General features: G+C 47.1%; 1 protein-coding gene across 1 annotated transcript in view; it reads right to left on the reverse strand.

The window, feature by feature from the left end:
* The window catches only part of opn4a (opsin 4a (melanopsin)), a 41,819-nt gene that overhangs the window by 8,032 nt on the left and 15,805 nt on the right, over positions 1–17,982 (reverse strand). The window contains exons 4-7 of the mRNA XM_042066206.1: positions 6,880–7,083; positions 5,798–5,969; positions 5,453–5,614; positions 4,741–4,848 (exon numbers count right to left, since the gene is read on the reverse strand). Coding sequence (XP_041922140.1) covers positions 4,741–4,848; positions 5,453–5,614; positions 5,798–5,969; positions 6,880–7,083 — 646 coding nt within the window. The remainder of the gene's footprint in view (positions 1–4,740; positions 4,849–5,452; positions 5,615–5,797; positions 5,970–6,879; positions 7,084–17,982) is intronic.

Here is a 17,982-nt window from a genome sequence, read left to right on the forward strand (position 1 = left end):
TTTCTTTTTCGCATGCCCAAATTTCCGTCAATGATTCCCGGGACACTGAAAGACCGGGGTACACGAAACTTGGTGGGCATGTAACCCCACATGGATAGCATGGAACCATCGTTTTTCGTTTTGATCTGTAGCCCCCCCGCTGGACTGGACCCCCCGAAAGGAGGGTAGGGCAGACACAGTTTTCTGTGAATATCTCAAAAACCGTAGGGTTTAGGAGGACCATTTTTTTTTTGTATGTTGATCTCAAGGGGCCATGTCAACCCATTCCATAACCACTCATTTCATGTATAGCGCCACCTAGTTAAACACAAAAAAGTAAAAATGAGGTGTTGCAAAACTGCACGAAATTGGAAGTGTATGATCATTATGACACCCTCTGTATGCACGCCAAGTTTTGTGGAATTCCGTTCATGGGGGGCCACACAATAAATTAATTTATGTTACTATACACCAACTTGCCTGTAGGTGGCCGGAGACAGTTTTCTGTAAATATCTCGAGAACCGTAGGGCCTAGGAGGTCCATCTTTTTTATGTATGTTGGTCTTAAGGGGGCATGTCAACCCATTCCATTACCACTTATTTCATGTATAGCGCCACCTAGTTAAAAATAAAAAAGCAAAAAATTTGGTGTTTTCATCACAATATCTCTGGCTGACAAGGTCAAAACTACACGAAATTAAAAGTGTAGGATCATTATGACACCCTCCGAATGCATGCCAAGTTTTGTGTACTTTCGTTCATGGGGGGCCTTACAATAAAATAATTTATGTGTACATTTAGTGACGTACACCAACAAGGATTCCCGGGACACTGAAAGACCGGGGTACACGAAACTTGGTGGGCATGTACCCCCACATGGATAGCATGGAACCGTCATTTTTCGTTTTGATCTGTAGCCCCCCCGCTGGACTGGACCCCCCGAAAGGAGGGTAGGGCAGACACAGTTCTCTGTGAATATCTTGAGAACTGTAGGGCCTAGGATGACCATTTTTTTCCGTATGTTTGCCTCCAGGGGTCATGTTAACCCATTCCATGTGCACACATGTGCATAAACAGATACACACGCACACACATACATTTACAGTAATCATACATATGACACATACTCACACAGTAGACATATGTACGCATGCACATGCACAAACACACATACGCAGGCAAACACACAAGCACGCACATACACACACACACACACACCCACACACATAAACATAAATTTGTACACGCACACATGCACACAATTCAAGAATTTTTCCCGTCATCTACTCCCTGAATTTTTGGTCATTGATACCCGGGACACCGAACCACCGGGGTACATGAAATTTGGTGGGTATGTAGCCCCACTAGACTTTTACGGAAAAATTTCATTTCGTCCCCGGGGACCACCACCACCCTGCACCCACCCCCCCCCCCCCGTGCTGGGCCCCCTGAACCGCAAAAAAAAAACAGTTTTTCCTAAATAACTACCTGAACCGTGGCACTGAGGATGAAGAATCTTTTATGGTATGTTGGTCTCAAGGGCCCACATCAACCTGGCTCATAATCACTCATTTGTGATTTGCACCCCCACCCCCCGGTAAAAAATGAAAAATGCAATATTATTCTGCTTTAATCGCCCCTATCTTCAGTTAAGATGTTCAGAACTGCACCAAATTTTATGTGTATGATTGACCTGGCATTTTCTGGGGGTATGCCAAGTTTCGTAGAATTTCATCCATGGGGGGGTCTAAAAAAATTAGATTATGTGTACATTTAGTGACTGTACACTCATTGGCCTGTAAATGGCGGTGCACACATATACACATGCACACACACAGGCACCCACATACTATCGGTATTAGAACGGCCGATACATAATTACAAATTCAGTAGGATTAAAAGAAAGCCAAAATAAATATTCATCATCATCATGGCTGCATTTTCAGTATTGGCGAGAAGTAGTCGTTTGTCCACTAGATGGCGCATCGTTGCAGTGAGACGTAATTTTGTTGGAAGTTAAAAGTGGGTTGGAAAAAACAATGGACGCTTACAAGGACTGTAATTTACCGCAGCGAACATCGAATAAGGATAGGACGATGTTCACATGAAGTGTAATTCCCATTTCTTCTTGAAGCCGAAATAAATCTGAGGATGTTTATCGGACATGCTTGGTTTTTACTGCAGGTACGTTAATCTTGTAATATCAATAAGGACCTAGGTAATGTTACCGTTAGCGTTGGTTGAGTGATGGAGGCATTTGATTTATTGCATTTGTAGAAAACTATAAATGCGGTTATACCAAGCAAATGTATAGCAGCACTGTTTGTATCTTTCGACTGTCATTTATTGCACGTGCTACAAAATCATTCTGTGCAATGGAAGATTTACCAACGTTACACCGGTCTGATACAGTTTTGCCTATACATGCGTGAGACTGAGACGCCTGTTTATTTTGTTTTAAGTGCGTGCAGGGTGTGAGAGGGGAATCGATGTGCTTTGATTACAGCTTGGTAGTTGTAGTCTGTGAAATTAAAAAGCACGTGTGTGTGAAGTATCCAAACAATGACACCTTCATTTCATTATGGCTGCTTTAGCAAAACACCTTAAGCTACTGTGTAGTGGGTCCCATTTAGAAGTGGCTACTTCATTCGCGCTTTCCTTGACTCATGGATGTTATTACAACTTTTCGCCACGATATGACAGTTTAAGTCCGCTTGATACTGTAAGTCGTAAGCCATTGGTTTCCAAAGGAGATTTTATTTGTGTCGCCAGCATAGCCTATTGACAATTTATGTTGTAAATAGGCCTACCTTATAATCCTACCTGTAGCTTAGGGAAGCTAACAGCTTTCTATTAGGATCTAGTTTGTTAGTTACCGTTTTGTCATAACTCCCTGATGCATTTTTGCATTTAGAATAGCCAGAGCGTGTATATCTCAATCGGAAAATTAAACAATATCGGGTGCCAATGGACTAGGCTGGGTGAACCCAGCCTGATCTGCCCGCTATTTATTTTCTGATTTCTTAAAAGATTGAGCTTGGTCTGGTGAAAGCCAGACTAGCCATGGATCTCAGTTAAACAATGCAAGGGAACATGAATCAGCCTATATTTGCACTAACAATAACGGACAAAAGCTCTTCAACTTTGGCCCGTTAAAATGTGTATGAACAGTCTAGCGACGCATTTCATCAAGGCCCATTTGGACACGTCAGTTATTTGCACCACTGGTTAGATGTAAAACAGCATTTCGTTTCAGACTAGGCTACTGTTACTTAATTTGTGCATTAACAATAACGTTTCAGACTACTGTTACTTAATTTGTGCATTGACAATAAAGTATTACATGAACTAAAGATGACTAAAATCTTATGTAAGAAGAAGAAACATTCACAAAAAATCCATCCATCCAAAAATGACCTTTGTTTTTGATAGCTGTTAAAAAACGGCATGGAACTGACAGAGATGTTTTTGTTTAAAAATACATAAAAAAAAAAAAAAATATGCTGATACCTTTTGCTTTTCCCAAATACAATGTAGCCTACAGGTGTAAGTGACCTTTCATCAATCCAGTTGCAATGGATGAACTGTGATGAACTGCCCTACTTGTGATTGTTTAGAGATTTTAAAGGTTTTATAACAATTCTACATCTTCTTTGGCTATTCTACAATCTATTCACCTTTTCAGCACCAGTAGGGTACTTTCTGTGCAGCCGCACACACACACTCAGGCATGCCAAACAAGCATACACAAAAGTTTCAAGAGTGGGGGATGGAGTAAAATATGGAGAAAAATTGAAGTGTGATTTATTTTCGCGGAACGGATGTACAGGACTGAGCGGCGGTCATATTTTGTACCGCTATGCGGTACATCTAGTTGGAATCCAGTCGATGGCAGTGTGTGCTCACAGCATGAGTCAAACCTCAAGAGGTTTAAGAAAGGGTATTATTGACATGTATTGGCATTTGTTACCATTATTTAAGATTGACAATTACTCAAAGTGAAAGCTAATGACCCTCCAAAGGAAACACATCAATTCTGTAAGACTGTCATCAACAAAGTCTGCTTAGACTGGACAATGTGCTGTGAGAAAACAACTCTGATCATGTCAGTTAGGACTTTCCTGCTAACCAGTAGGCCACGGCTGCCCCGAAGACCACATCATCTACCCTGTGAAGATCACGTCATGCGACGATTCACGCTGTGACTTCACTGCACATTAATTAACCTGAATGCCATTAGCATTCAGGTTAATTGAAAATGTAGAAGCGATTTACTCGGAGAATCGTGGGGCTGATGTGACCGCTGTACCCACTGTGTGATGAATTTGATCAGTTAACCTGCTGTTAGATGGGTCACTGGGTCACACACATTAACACAATTAACAGAATTAACAGCATATTATGCTTCAGGTGTCTACCTTACACAATCAGGTCAGGGACACAGCAGGACAATAGGCAGTCAGTGTGCGGTGGGAGTTGATTTCTGAGAGCCGTATCTTAGGCCTAATGCATCACAGCACCAGGTGCGACACAACTGGACACGCCCTAAGTGTACTTAAACCATACTCTTCAGACCACATGTTTTAGATCGTCAAAATAGGGCCCTGAATGTGCAATATCTCTGTCTTTTTCTTTCTTCTAATCTCTCTCACTGTGTGTGTGTGTGTGTGTGTGTGTGTGTGTGTGTGTGTGTGTGTGTGTGTGTGTGTGTGTGTGTGTGTGTGTGTGCGCCATGAGAGTAAGAGGGCGTTCTGTGTGTACCTGTACTTTGGGTGTGTTATCGCATAGATTATAGGGTTGTGGATGGCAGAAGCCTTGGCAATCACGGCAGGCACAGAGTTCATATAAGGAGTCAGCATATCAGCATACCTGTGTGAGGGAGGTACGAAAGAGAGAGAAAGGAAAAGAGAATGAGAGAGAGAGAGGAGAGAGAGGGGGGGGAGAGAGAGAGAGAGAGAGAGAGAGAGAGAGAGAGAGAGAGAGAGAGAGGAGAGAGGGGGGGGGGGAGAGAGAGAGAGAGAGAAAGGAAAAGAGAATGAGAGAGAGAGAGGAGAGAGGGGGGGGGAGAGAGAGAGAGAAAGGAAAAGAGAATGAGAGAGAGAGAGGAGAGAGGGGGGGGGGAGAGAGAGAGAGAGAGAGAGAGAGAGAGAGAGAGAGAGAAGTAGAGGTGGAGATGGGAGGAATACAGAAATAGAGACAGTGTGAGAAACACACAAAAATGATTAGGGGCAGACAGTGTGAAATACACACAAACAGAATGTGGAACAGTGATTGAAAGAGTGAGAGAGAGAGAGAGAGAGAGAGAGAGAGAGAGAGTAAGGAAAACAGAACAGGAAAATCTTTACTTTGTGCATGATTTGAATATATGTATTATTCTGTTGCTGATAGGTCGAAGTTGTGGATAAGGTAACTAGTTGTTGACAGTTCAAAAGCAGCAATTTCATGTATGTATGTATGTATGGGCAACGCTCACCCAGCAAAGGCAGTGAGGGCAACGGCTGAGTAGGGAGACCAGGAGATGACGTACAGCAGGATGGCAATGAGGGCAATCTTGGCCATCTTCCACTCATTCCTCAGCCGGTTGAATCTCTTTATGGAGTCCCTGGTGTTGTTGCCACTGATTTTGCTTACAGCACTATAATACACAGACACAGACACACGCATACGCACAAGCACACACACAAACACATGCAGTACACACAATAGAATTAAAATCACTGTAATTAAATTACTCAGTTACACTGCTTGTGATTATAGTCATAATAAAACTGGCGCAATTAAAATCCATTTATGCATAGAGCCCTGGCTGGGGACTGACTTGTTGGTGTTGCGGATGGCTCGGAAGATGAAAACGTAGCAGTAGATGATGACGATGAGGGGGATGAAGAAGACAAAGCAGAACAGCAGCATGGTGTATGCCCGCACCGAGGGGGTGAAGGTCATGTAGTCCCAGGTGCACGAGGTCAAGAGGCCCTCGGGAACGTACGCACCTGACAGAGAGAAAAAAAACAAATCAGATGAAGAAGGGAGCTGGGGGTCACGATGGAGAGGGTGGTGGTGGTGGGGGGGTCAAATTCCATCATTATCTCTCTCATGCCTGCATAAATATCCCAAGTGTCACAGAATCTTAAGAATGGGATGACAATAATAAATGGCTTGGAACTAAACCATATTACATAAACTACTCAAACCCCAAAACAGCATTGATGTAGGATCTGAGCAGAGAGACAAGTTTGAAATCGAGGTTCATCAAAAGATGTGTGTTGAGACAAGCTGTCTCTCTGGTTGCGTAACATCTTCAGTTGGCCTTTTACAGTACGTGCCCGCCTGGCGTGCCAGTGCCTCTGATGGAGGAGGCTGCACGCTTAGAGGAGACTGCATGCTAATCAGCTGAGACGGAGCAAACAGGCCCAGGGAGGCGCTGGCAGAGACAGACGCCCTTCACACTGGAGGACAAGGGACTCGGCGGCACGTCTGGACTGACATGTGGCAGCACCAGGGACAAAGAAAGCCCGCTGAAGGGAAGCCGAGGAGCTCTACTGAGCCACATTCCTCCCCCCAACCCCCGATCCTCCTCAAAAAACACAGTATGCACTACAACAGCCAAAATAAAGATTCACCCAGTCATATTTTCAGAGTTCACAAATACAAACAAGCACACAGAGTATGCCGTTAAAACATTATTAGCCATCACAGGAGTCAATGGACTATTACACACCACAAGAGTCAATAGACATGTTATAACAAGTTCATTTGGATACCGACAAAGTCAAAAACATATTTAAAAAGACATGCACACTATTACAGGCAAGGTCATTCATGTGTTTGCGCTTGAAGATAAGCCAATTATTTGAATTTAAAACAAAACAACTCCAAACTTTCCCCCCCATGAGAACTCACTCCATCCAAAGAATGGGGGCAGGCTCCAGCCCAGCGAGTACACCCAGGCGGCCAGCAGGACCAGCAGGGCCCGCTTGCAGGACAGGACCCCGATGGAGGCCAGCGGCCGCGTGATCACAAAGTAGCGGTCCACCGCGATGACCATAAGCGTGATCATGGAGCATATGCCAAACAGAGCACCGCAGAACGCATACATTTCACAACCTGAGGGGGCAAGTCACAAGCAGAGGAGCAAGAAGACATATAAATAAACAGTTAGACAGTTAAATAAACAGAAAGACAGACAGACAGACAGACAGACAAACAAGCAGATATAGCACTTCATTTATCTCCAAAGGGGAAAACACAAAACAAAAGACAAGAAACACACAGACTTAATGACAAATTGATAACACATTCATAATGGAGACATTGTATAAGATGTAGGCCAGTGACAAATAGGATTTCAATGGCAAATCAGAGGCTGACTGAGTGATGGTGCATCCGGATTGCCATGATTGGCATAGATACAGTAATACATCCCTGTTGCCAAATGCCACTGCTGACATGTGACGGTTGTTGAGGTGTAAAACTGTGGAGTTTATTTTAGGCTCCAATTCATCATGTATGACCTTTTTGTGAGTGTTGGAACAAAGTGTTCATCCATGATTGTGTGATTCAAACGGAATGATTACAGGTGTGCTCATTAATAGGCATGTACAAAAACACATAGACATTTTGTACTCGCTTGGTGCATTGAATGTGGTTGATGTGGGTGATATACATCGGATGATTGGGGACACTTAGCAGTAAGGAAAAATATCTAGTTTAATTAAACTCAAGGAGAGCACCAAACAAATACAACAGTTAAGACGAAGACCTTTTAGTGCTGAGCATGCCGCGTGACAACCTTCATCTCACACATGTAGGTATATTATATGTGTGCCTCTAAGACAAATCCAATGAGGCAACTGGCCACTTCTTTAGTTCTGGTCTGCTGGTCCTGAACATAATGTCTTTACATAAGCATCTAACATAATGTCATTGCAGTTTATTATGGCTACTTAAGTAACACTGGGAAGAAATGCACAGGAGTGCATATTCCCAATATCCATGGACTTTATAATAGCTACTTAAGCATTTATTTATTTATTTTATTTATGCTTTTAGCTGATGCTTTTATCTAAAGCAACTTACAGATACATCTAGACCTCTGTCTGCTCTGATCCCAGGCCTGCACACATCCAGAGGAACATCAAATGATATGAGTGACACTCAGCCTGCTATTACTGGCCGCTGCTCTGCTCATCAGCTTAATTGCGGTTTCACGTCCAGAGCATACACAAAGTGGGAACAACCGGCTGACGGTGACTGGAATTTAATGGATGGAGGGAGATAGTTGGATTGGCACACATGGCTTAGCTTGTAAGCCTTTATAAATAGACAATCGTTGACCGCTTTCTTGCATTTATTTTTTGTGTAAGTGTGTATGTGTGTGTGTGTGTGTGTGTGTGTGTGTGTGTGTAATGTGGGAAGTATGATAAGCAGGAAGTGTACATGGTAAGCAGATTCTTGTCAGTTTTCTGATGGGTGAAATTAGGTGACCTAATTGCTGGATTATTCAGTCAGGTGAAGGAGAGGTAAATCAAATTTGTTAAATCAGACGGAACTGCAACACAGGAAATTAACATGAATTGAGGCGCCTAGTGTGGTCTGGGGAATTCTTTTTTGGCGCATGTAGGGTATTTAATATTCTGAGCCAACCTCTGCTCTTCATCACCACTCACATTGCTACCAGATGTGATGAATGCAATTAAGATTTTTACTGAGATAAGCAACTGACATTTAAAACACACACATGCAAGCACACACACGGTCTCTCTTTCTCTTTTTCTTTTTCTTTCTCTTTCTCTCTCTCTCTCTCTCTCTCTCACACACACACACACACACACACACACAAAAGTTACATCTTTATTTATTATGACCGCCGCGCAGCGAAGCGGCGGTCATATAGGTTTAGTCAGATTTGTTTGTTTTTTTTTCTTTTTTTTTTTTTCTTTTTCGCATGCCCAAATTTCCGTCAATGATTCCTGGGACACTGAAAGACCGGGGTACACGAAACTTGGTGGGCATGTAACCCCACATGGATAGCATGGAACCATCGTTTTTCGTTTTGATCTGTAGCCCCCCCGCTGGACTGGACCCCCCGAAAGGAGGGTAGGGCAGACACAGTTTTCTGTGAATATCTCGAAAACCGTAGGGTTTAGGAGGACCATTTTTTTTTGTATGTTGATCTCAAGGGGCCATGTCAACCCATTCCATAACCACTCATTTCATGTATAGCGCCACCTAGTTAAACACAAAAAAGTAAAAATGAGGTGTTGTAATTGAAGGTATCTGTGACCTAACATAGTCAAAACTGCACGAAATTGGAATTGTAGGATCATTATGACACCCTCTGTATGCACGCCAAGTTTTGTGGAATTCCGTTCATGGGGGGCCACACAATAAATTAATTTATGTTACTATACACCAACTGGCCTGTAGGTGGCCGGAGACAGTTTTCTGTGAATATCTCGAGAACCGTAGGGCCTAGGAGGTCCACCTTTTTTATGTATGTTGTCAACCCATCCCATTACCACTTATTTCATGTATAGCGCCACCTAGTTAAAAATTAAAAAGCAAAAAATTAGGTGTTTTTATCACAATATCTCTGGCTGACAAGGTCAAAACTGCCCGAAATTAAAAGTGTAGGATCATTATGACACCCTCCGAATGCATGCCAAGTTTTGTGTACTTTCGTTCATGGGGGGCCTTACAATAAAATAATTTATGTGTACATTTAGTGACGTACACCAACAAGGATTCCCGGGACACTGAAAGACCGGGGTACACAAAACTTGGTGGGCATGTACCCCCACATGGATAGCATGGAACCGTCATTCTTCGTTTTGATCTGTAGCCCCCCCGCTGGACTGGACCCCCCGAAAGGAGGGTAGGGCAGACACAGTTCTCTGTGAATATCTTGAGAACTGTAGGGCCTAGGATGACCAATTTTTTCCGTATGTTTGCCTCCAGGGGTCATGTTAACCCATTCCATGTGCACACATGTGCATAAACAGATACACACGCACACACATACATTTACAGTAATCATACGTATGACACATACTCACACAGTAGACATATGTACGCATGCATGCACATGCACAAACACACATACGCAGGCAAACACACAAGCACGCACATACACACACACACACACACCCACACACATAAACATAAATTTGTACACGCACACATGCACATAATTCAAGATTTTTTCCGTCATCTACTCCCTGAATTTTTGGTCATTGATACCCGGGACACCGAACCACCGGGGTACATTAAATTTGGTGGGTATGTAGCCCCACTAGACTTTTACGGAAAATTTTCATTTCGTACCCGGGGACCACCACCAGTAGTCGTTTGTCCACTAGATGGCGCATCGTTGCAGTGAGACGTAATTTTGTTGGAAGTTAAAAGTGGGTTGGAAAAAACAATGGACGCTTCCTACAAGGACTGTAATTTACCGCAGCGGACATCTAATAAGGATAGGACGATGTTCACATGAAGTGTAATTCCCATTTCTTCTTGAAGCCGAAATAAATCTGAGGATGTGTATCGGACATGCTTGGTTTTTACTGCAGGTACGTTAATCTTGTAATATCAATAAGGACCTAGGTAATGTTACCGTTAGCGTTAGTTGAGTGATGGAGGCATTTGATTGATTGCATTTGTAGAAAACTATAAATGCGGTTATACCAAGCAAATTGATAGCAGCACTGTTTGTATCTTTCGACTGTCATTTATTGCACGTGCTACAAAATCATTCTGTGCAATGGAAGATTTACCAACGTTACACCGGTCTGATACAGTTTTGCCTATACATGCGTGAGACTGAGACGCCTGTTTATTTTGTTTTAAGTGCGTGCATGGTGTGAGAGGGGAATCGATGTGCTTTGATTACAGCTTGGTAGTTGTAGTCTTGTGAAATTAAAAAGCACGTGTGTGTGAAGTATCCAAACAATGACACCTTCATTTCATTATGGCTGCTTTAGCAACACACCTTAAGCTACTGTGTAGTGGGTCCCATCTAGAAGTGGCTACTTCATTCGCGCTTTCCTTGACTCATGGAGCTGCTTGAATGTTATTACAATTTTTCGCCACGATATGGCAGTTTAAGTCCGCTTGATACTGTAAGGCGTAAGCCATTGGTTTCCAAAGGAGATTTTATTTGTGTCGCCAGCATAGCCTATTGACAATTTATGTTGTAAATAGGCCTACCTTATAATCCTACCTGTAGCTTAGGGAAGCTAACAGCTTTCTATTAGGATCTAGTTTATTAGTTACCGTTTTGTCATAACTCCCTGATGCATTTTTGCATTTAGAATAGCCAGAGCGTGTATATCTCAATCGGAAAATTAAACAATATCGGGTGCCTATGGACTAGGCTGGGTGAACCCAGCCTGATCTGCCCGCTATTTATTTTTTGATTTCTTAAAAGATTGAGCTTGGTCTGATGAAAGCCAGACTAGCCATGGACCTCAGTTACACAATGCAAGGGAACATGAATCAGCCTATATTTGCACGAACAATAACGGACAAAAGCTCTTCAACTTTGGCCCGTTAAAATGTGTATGAACAGTCTAGCGACGCATTTCATCAAGGCCCATTTGGACATGTCAGTTATTTGCACCACTGGTTAGATGTAAAACAGCATTTCGTTTCAGACTAGGCTACTGTTACTTAATTTGTGCATTAACAATAACGTTTCAGACTACTGTTACTTAATTTGTGCATTGACAATAAAGTATTACATGAACTAAAGATGACTAAAATCTTATGTAGAAGAAGAAACATTCACAAAAAATCCATCCATCCAAAAATGACCTTTGTTTTTGATAGCTGTTGAAAACGGCATGGAACTGACAGAGATGTTTTTGTTTATAAATACACAAAAAATAAATAAATAAATAAATAAATAACATTATGCTGATACCTTTTGCTTTTCCCAAATACAATGTAGCCTACAGGTGTAAGTGACCTTTCATCAATCCAGTTGCAATGGATGAACTGTGATGAACTGCCCTACTTGTGATTGTTTAGAGATTTTAAAGGTTTTATAACAATGCTACTGTCATGAGCTCTCTCTCTGCCTGGTAACACGTGCTGATTGAAGTCTGATGACCTCCACCTGTTCCTGCTCTGCTCTGCCTCACCCTCGTTACCTACCAGCTGCACTGCATTCACCACTCATCATGCCCTCTATATAAAGCCTTGCTTTTCAGTCCACACTTGTCAGATCGTCTGCAACCAGCACCAGTTACCTGCCTGTTTATTGAAAACGCCTCTGACTCTTTGCCTGTGATCCCGGACCCGCTCGACTACTTCTGTGTTCTCCAGCCCCGGTAATCTTGACCTGCCTTCCGTCCCTCTTCTACGAATACCGCCTAGTCCTTGACTGTACTGCTGCTTCGTTTCAATTGCTGTTGTGTGTGTGTTTCCCCCAGGACTTCCCGGATCATCCAGCTCCTGCCTTCGCTGTTCGGCTACTGGGGGAACACACACACGCAGACTCTTGGAACTCCTGTACCCCCCCCGGAACCCCTGAAACCCCCAACCCTTAAATAAACTTTTGAACGTGACGCAATTGTGGTCCTCGTCCTGTTTGGTGTCTGACAGTACGATCTGACCAAACATGGACCCAGCGCACGGTCGAACCAGCATGGAAACCGACGAACCAGAACCACCCACCGCCATGCAACGCCTGGAAGAGACAGAGAGAGAGGTAAACCGCAACACTGCTGACATTGCCTCCCTACTTCAAGCCGGCTTGAGCCAGCGTCAGCAGTTCCAGCAGCAACAGCAACAACTTGCAATGATCATTCAACTTCTCACCAACCTTTCTCCTCTGCCTGCTCCCACCGGCCCAGCCCCAGCCAGCCTGCTCACCGGCCCAGCACCCGAGTCTCCTGCCCAGTCCACTGCTACCGTGGCTGCCGGAGCCCCAGAACCCAGGATCGGCAATCCAGAGCGGTTCAGCGGCGACCCAACCCAGGTACGGGCGTTCCTGACGAGCTGCCGTGTCCAGTTTACCCTGCAACCCAGGACTTTTGCCACTGAAGGGGCGAGGGTCGGTTACGTGATCACTCACCTGACGGGCCGAGCTCGACTCTGGGGAACGGCGGAGTTCGAGCGCCAGACCCCAGCATGTGCAACCTTCAACCTATTCGCAGAGGAGATGCTCAAGGTATTCGATTTGGAATCCACAATAGCCGAGGCATCTCGGATCCTGATGAGTATTCGCCAAGGCAGAAGGACTGTTGCGGATTACTCCATCGACTTTCGAACCGTGGCAAGTCGGAGCTCCTGGAACATGGAAGCATTGGTGGATGCTTTCCTCCACAGCCTGGCGGACTACATAAAGGACGAGCTGGTTTCCCATGATCAACCCCCCACTCTTGATGAAGCCATTGCTCTGGCTGTCCGCATCGACCGCAGGATCCAGGCCCGCCGTCATGAGAGAGGGCGCCAGAGTCCATCCACCAGCACACGGAGTGTCCCAACTGCCCTTCTGTCCGCACCTGCCACACCATCTAGCCAGCCGGACCAGTCTGAACCGATGGAGATCGGCCGCACCTCCCTAACCCCTGCAGAGCGCCAGCGACGCATCACCTCCAACTTGTGCCTGTACTGTGGTGGTGATGGTCATCGAGTCGCCACCTGTCCAGCAAAAGCCGGAGCTCACCAGATGTAGGAGGAATCCGGATGAGCTCAATGAACATTCAGCCCTCCATCAGCCGTAAACCCCTCATCCAAGTCTGTCTTCACCTGTCTGATTCCACCCACACCCTGGCAGCCCTGGTGGACTCTGGCGCAGAAGCAAACATTATTGACACAGGACTTGCTCGTCAGCTGGGCTTGGAAAGCCATCGCTTGTCCACTCCTGTTCCAGCCCGGGCCCTGGACGGTCACGCAATTGGCACAGTTACCAGCATCACAGCCCCCATCTCAATGATGGTGTCAGGAAACCACCGAGAGACCATCCGCTTCCACCTGCTCAGCTCTCCAGGCCAACCCCTAATCCTGGGCTACCCTTGGCTCCGTCTCCACAATCCTCACCTCGATTGGGCCTCCGGAACTGTGAAAGAGTGGGGAAATGCCTGCCACCTGACCTGTTTGCGTGCTGCCTCGCTGCCCCCCGGCTCAGTACCCCCCAGCATTGCCCACGACATTTCTAATGTCCCTGAATGTTACCATGGCCTCCGAGAGGTGTTCAACAAGACCAAAGCCACATCTCTGCCCCCACACCGTCCGTACGACTGTGCCATTGATCTCCTCCCTGGGACTGCTCCACCCAAAGGTCACCTCTACTCACTATCCCCTCCTGAAAGAAAAACTATGGAGGATTACATCAGGGACTCCCTGGCAGCTGGACTCATCCGCCCGTCTTCCTCTCCTGCTGGTGCCGGGTTCTTCTTTGTGGGAAAGAAAGATGGTTCTCTTCGCCCCTGCATTGATTATCGAGGTCTGAATGATGTCACAGTGAAGAACCGGTACCCTCTGCCTTTACTCACCTCTGCTTTTGAATTGCTCCAGGGATCCACTATTTTCACCAAACTGGACCTTAGAAATGCTTACCACCTAGTGCGAGTAAGGGAGGGTGACGAGTGGAAGACAGCATTCAACACCCACACCGGCCATTATGAGTACCTGGTAATGCCATTTGGCCTCACCAACGCCCCAGCGGTATTCCAGGCGCTGGTGAATGATGTGCTGCGGGACATGCTGAATAAATTCGTCTTCGTGTACCTGGACGACATCTTAATTTTCTCCAGAACTCTGTCCGAACACACCCGTCATGTCCAGCTGGTTCTTCGACGGCTCCTGGAGAACTCTCTCTATGTCAAGGCGGAGAAATGCGAGTTCCATGCTCAGACTGTGTCATTCCTGGGATACATCGTCGCTGAAGGCAATATCCAGATGGACCCCGCAAAGGTCTCGGCAGTTACCTCCTGGCCAGTTCCGGGGAATAGGAAGAAGCTGCAGCAATTCCTCGGTTTTGCCAATTTCTACCGGAAATTCATCCGGAACTACAGCTCCGTCGCCGCTCCCCTCACAGCTCTGACCAGCATCAAACACCCCTTTTCCTGGACCCCAGAGGCCAACACAGCCTTTCATACCCTCAAGGCCCGGTTCACCACTGCCCCCATCCTCCAGATGCCGGATTCAGACCGGCAGTTCGTTGTCGAGGTGGATGCCTCAGACGTGGGAGTCGGGGCCATACTCTCTCAACGGGCAGAGGAGGACAACAAGTTGCACCCCTGTGCATTTTTCTCTCGCCGGCTTTCACCTGCAGAGCGCAATTATGATGTTGGAAACCGTGAGCTGTTGGCTGTCAAGCTTGCCCTGGAGGAGTGGCGTCACTGGCTGGAGGGGTCCACAGTTCAGTTCCTGGTCTGGACCGATCACAAAAACCTCGAATACATCCGCAATGCCAAACGTCTTAACCCCAGACAGTCCCGCTGGGCCTTGTTTTTCACCAGATTCAACTTCACCCTGTCATACCGCCCAGGTTCTCGGAACACCAAGCCGGACGCTCTCTCCCGTCAGTTTCATAAGGATGACGCCCCTTCCCAGGAACCTGCATCAATTCTGCCCGATCCCTGCGTCGTAGCTGCCCTGACCTGGGATATCGAGGAGGAAATTCAAGAGGCCCTCCGTGACCATCCCAGTCCCAGTGCATGCCCAGACGGTCGTCTCTTCGTCCCAGATAATTTGAGGTCCCGGGTCATACAGTGGGGACACAACTCCCGCCTTGCCTGCCACCCGGGCTCCGCCCGCACCTGCCATCTCCTTGCCCAGCGCTTTTGGTGGTCGTCTTTGAGAAGGGATGTCCGAGAATTCGTCCGTGCCTGCCCCACCTGCAATCAGAACAAGTCCTCCACTCGGCCCCCCGCTGGTTTACTCCAGCCCTTGCCTGTGCCCACACGACCCTGGTCCCACGTCTCCTTGGACTTTGTAACTGGCCTCCCACCATCAGGTGGGATGACTGTCATTCTCACTGTGGTTGACCGGTTTAGCAAGATGGCACACTTCATTCCCCTCCCTAAACTGCCATCTGCCAGAGAGACTGCCCAGGCTGTTCTTGATCATGTCTTCCGTCTACACGGGCTGCCCAGGGATGTTGTCTCTGACCGAGGCCCGCAATTTACCTCTACATTCTGGAAGGAGTTCTGCCGTCTTCTAGGGGCCACAGTGAGTCTCACCTCTGGGTTCCACCCCCAGTCCAATGGTCAATCCGAGCGGGCAAACCAGGAGCTGGAGAAGGCGCTGCGGTGCATGGTTTCTCGCAAACCCCAGGCTTGGGCACAACAACTGATGTGGATAGAGTATGCTCACAACTCCCTCACCTGCTCTGCCACTGGTATGTCACCTTTCCAGTGTGTGTATGGCTACCAGCCCCCCCTGTTCCCCAGCCAGGAAGGAGATGTGTCCTGCCCGTCTGCCCTCGCCTATGCCCGCCGTTGCCGTCGTACCTGGTCACAAGCTCGTGCCACGCTACTCAAGTCAGCTGTCAGCTATGCCACTGGGGCTAACCGCCGAAGATCGCCGGCACCTGCCTACCGTGTTGGCCAGAAGGTGTGGCTGTCAGCCAAGGATCTCCCACTGCGGGTGGAATCGCGTAAACTGGCACCTCGATTCCTCGGCCCGTTCCCTATCCAGAGGGTCATCAGCCCAACCGCAGTCCGGCTCCAGTTGCCAACCTCCATGAGGGTGCACCCTACTTTCCATGTTTCGAAAGTCAAGCCGACGCATGAAAGCCCGCTGGTCCCCGTGCCGCTTCCTCCTCCTCCTCCTCGCCTCGTTGACGGTGGGCTGGTGTACACCGTTCGACGCCTGCTTCGGTCCAGACGGCGAGGTAGGGGCCTCCAGTATCTCGTCGACTGGGAGGGCTATGGACCTGAGGAGAGAACCTGGGTGCCAGCCAGTCGGATTGTGGACCGGACACTCATCGCCGACTTCCACCGTCTGCATCCTGATCAACCTGCAATCCGTAGGGGCCGCCCCAGAGGGGTCCCTAACCGTCCTGCCCGCCCGGCTTCCTGTCATGTGCCTGACTCTGACCCTGTCTCGGTACCTGTCCCGTCTTCTGTCCACGACCCTCCAGCTCCCTCCGAGGATGAGGATGTTCACTCGGACCGCTCGGAGGAATTCTAGCCCTCCACCGGCTCCCCTCCGCCCTCCCGACGTGGTGTCACTCTTGGGGACTTCTGGGGCCGTCCCTTAGGGGGGGGGTTCTGTCATGAGCTCTCTCTCTGCCTGGTAACACGTGCTGATTGAAGTCTGATGACCTCCACCTGTTCCTGCTCTGCTCTGCCTCACCCTCGTTACCTACCAGCTGCACTGCATTCACCACTCATCATGCCCTCTATATAAAGCCTTGCTTTTCAGTCCACACTTGTCAGATCGTCTGCAACCAGCACCAGTTACCTGCCTGTTTATTGAAAACGCCTCTGACTCTTTGCCTGTGATCCCGGACCCGCTCGACTACTTCTGTGTTCTCCAGCCCCGGTAATCTTGACCTGCCTTCCGTCCCTCTTCTACGAATACCGCCTAGTCCTTGACTGTACTGCTGCTTCGTTTCAATTGCTGTTGTGTGTGTGTTTCCCCCAGGACTTCCCGGATCATCCAGCTCCTGCCTTCGCTGTTCGGCTACTGGGGGAACACACACACGCAGACTCTTGGAACTCCTGTACCCCCCCCGGAACCCCTGAAACCCCCAACCCTTAAATAAACTTTTGAACGTGACGCAATTGTGGTCCTCGTCCTGTTTGGTGTCTGACAGCTACATCTTCTTTGGCTATTCTACAATCTATTCACCTTTTCAGCACCAGTAGGCTACTTTCTGTGCAGCCGCACACACACACTCAGGCATGCCAAACAAGCATACACAAAAGTTTCAAGAGTGGGGGATGGAGTAAAATATGGAGACAAATTGAAGTGTGATTTATTTTCGCGGAACGGATGTACAGGACTGAGCGGCGGTCATATTTTGTACCGCTATGCGGTACATCTAGT

The sequence above is a fragment of the Alosa sapidissima genome, chromosome 16 (genome assembly GCF_018492685.1).
Source record: "Alosa sapidissima isolate fAloSap1 chromosome 16, fAloSap1.pri, whole genome shotgun sequence".
NCBI classification, from domain to species: domain Eukaryota; kingdom Metazoa; phylum Chordata; class Actinopteri; order Clupeiformes; family Clupeidae; genus Alosa; species Alosa sapidissima.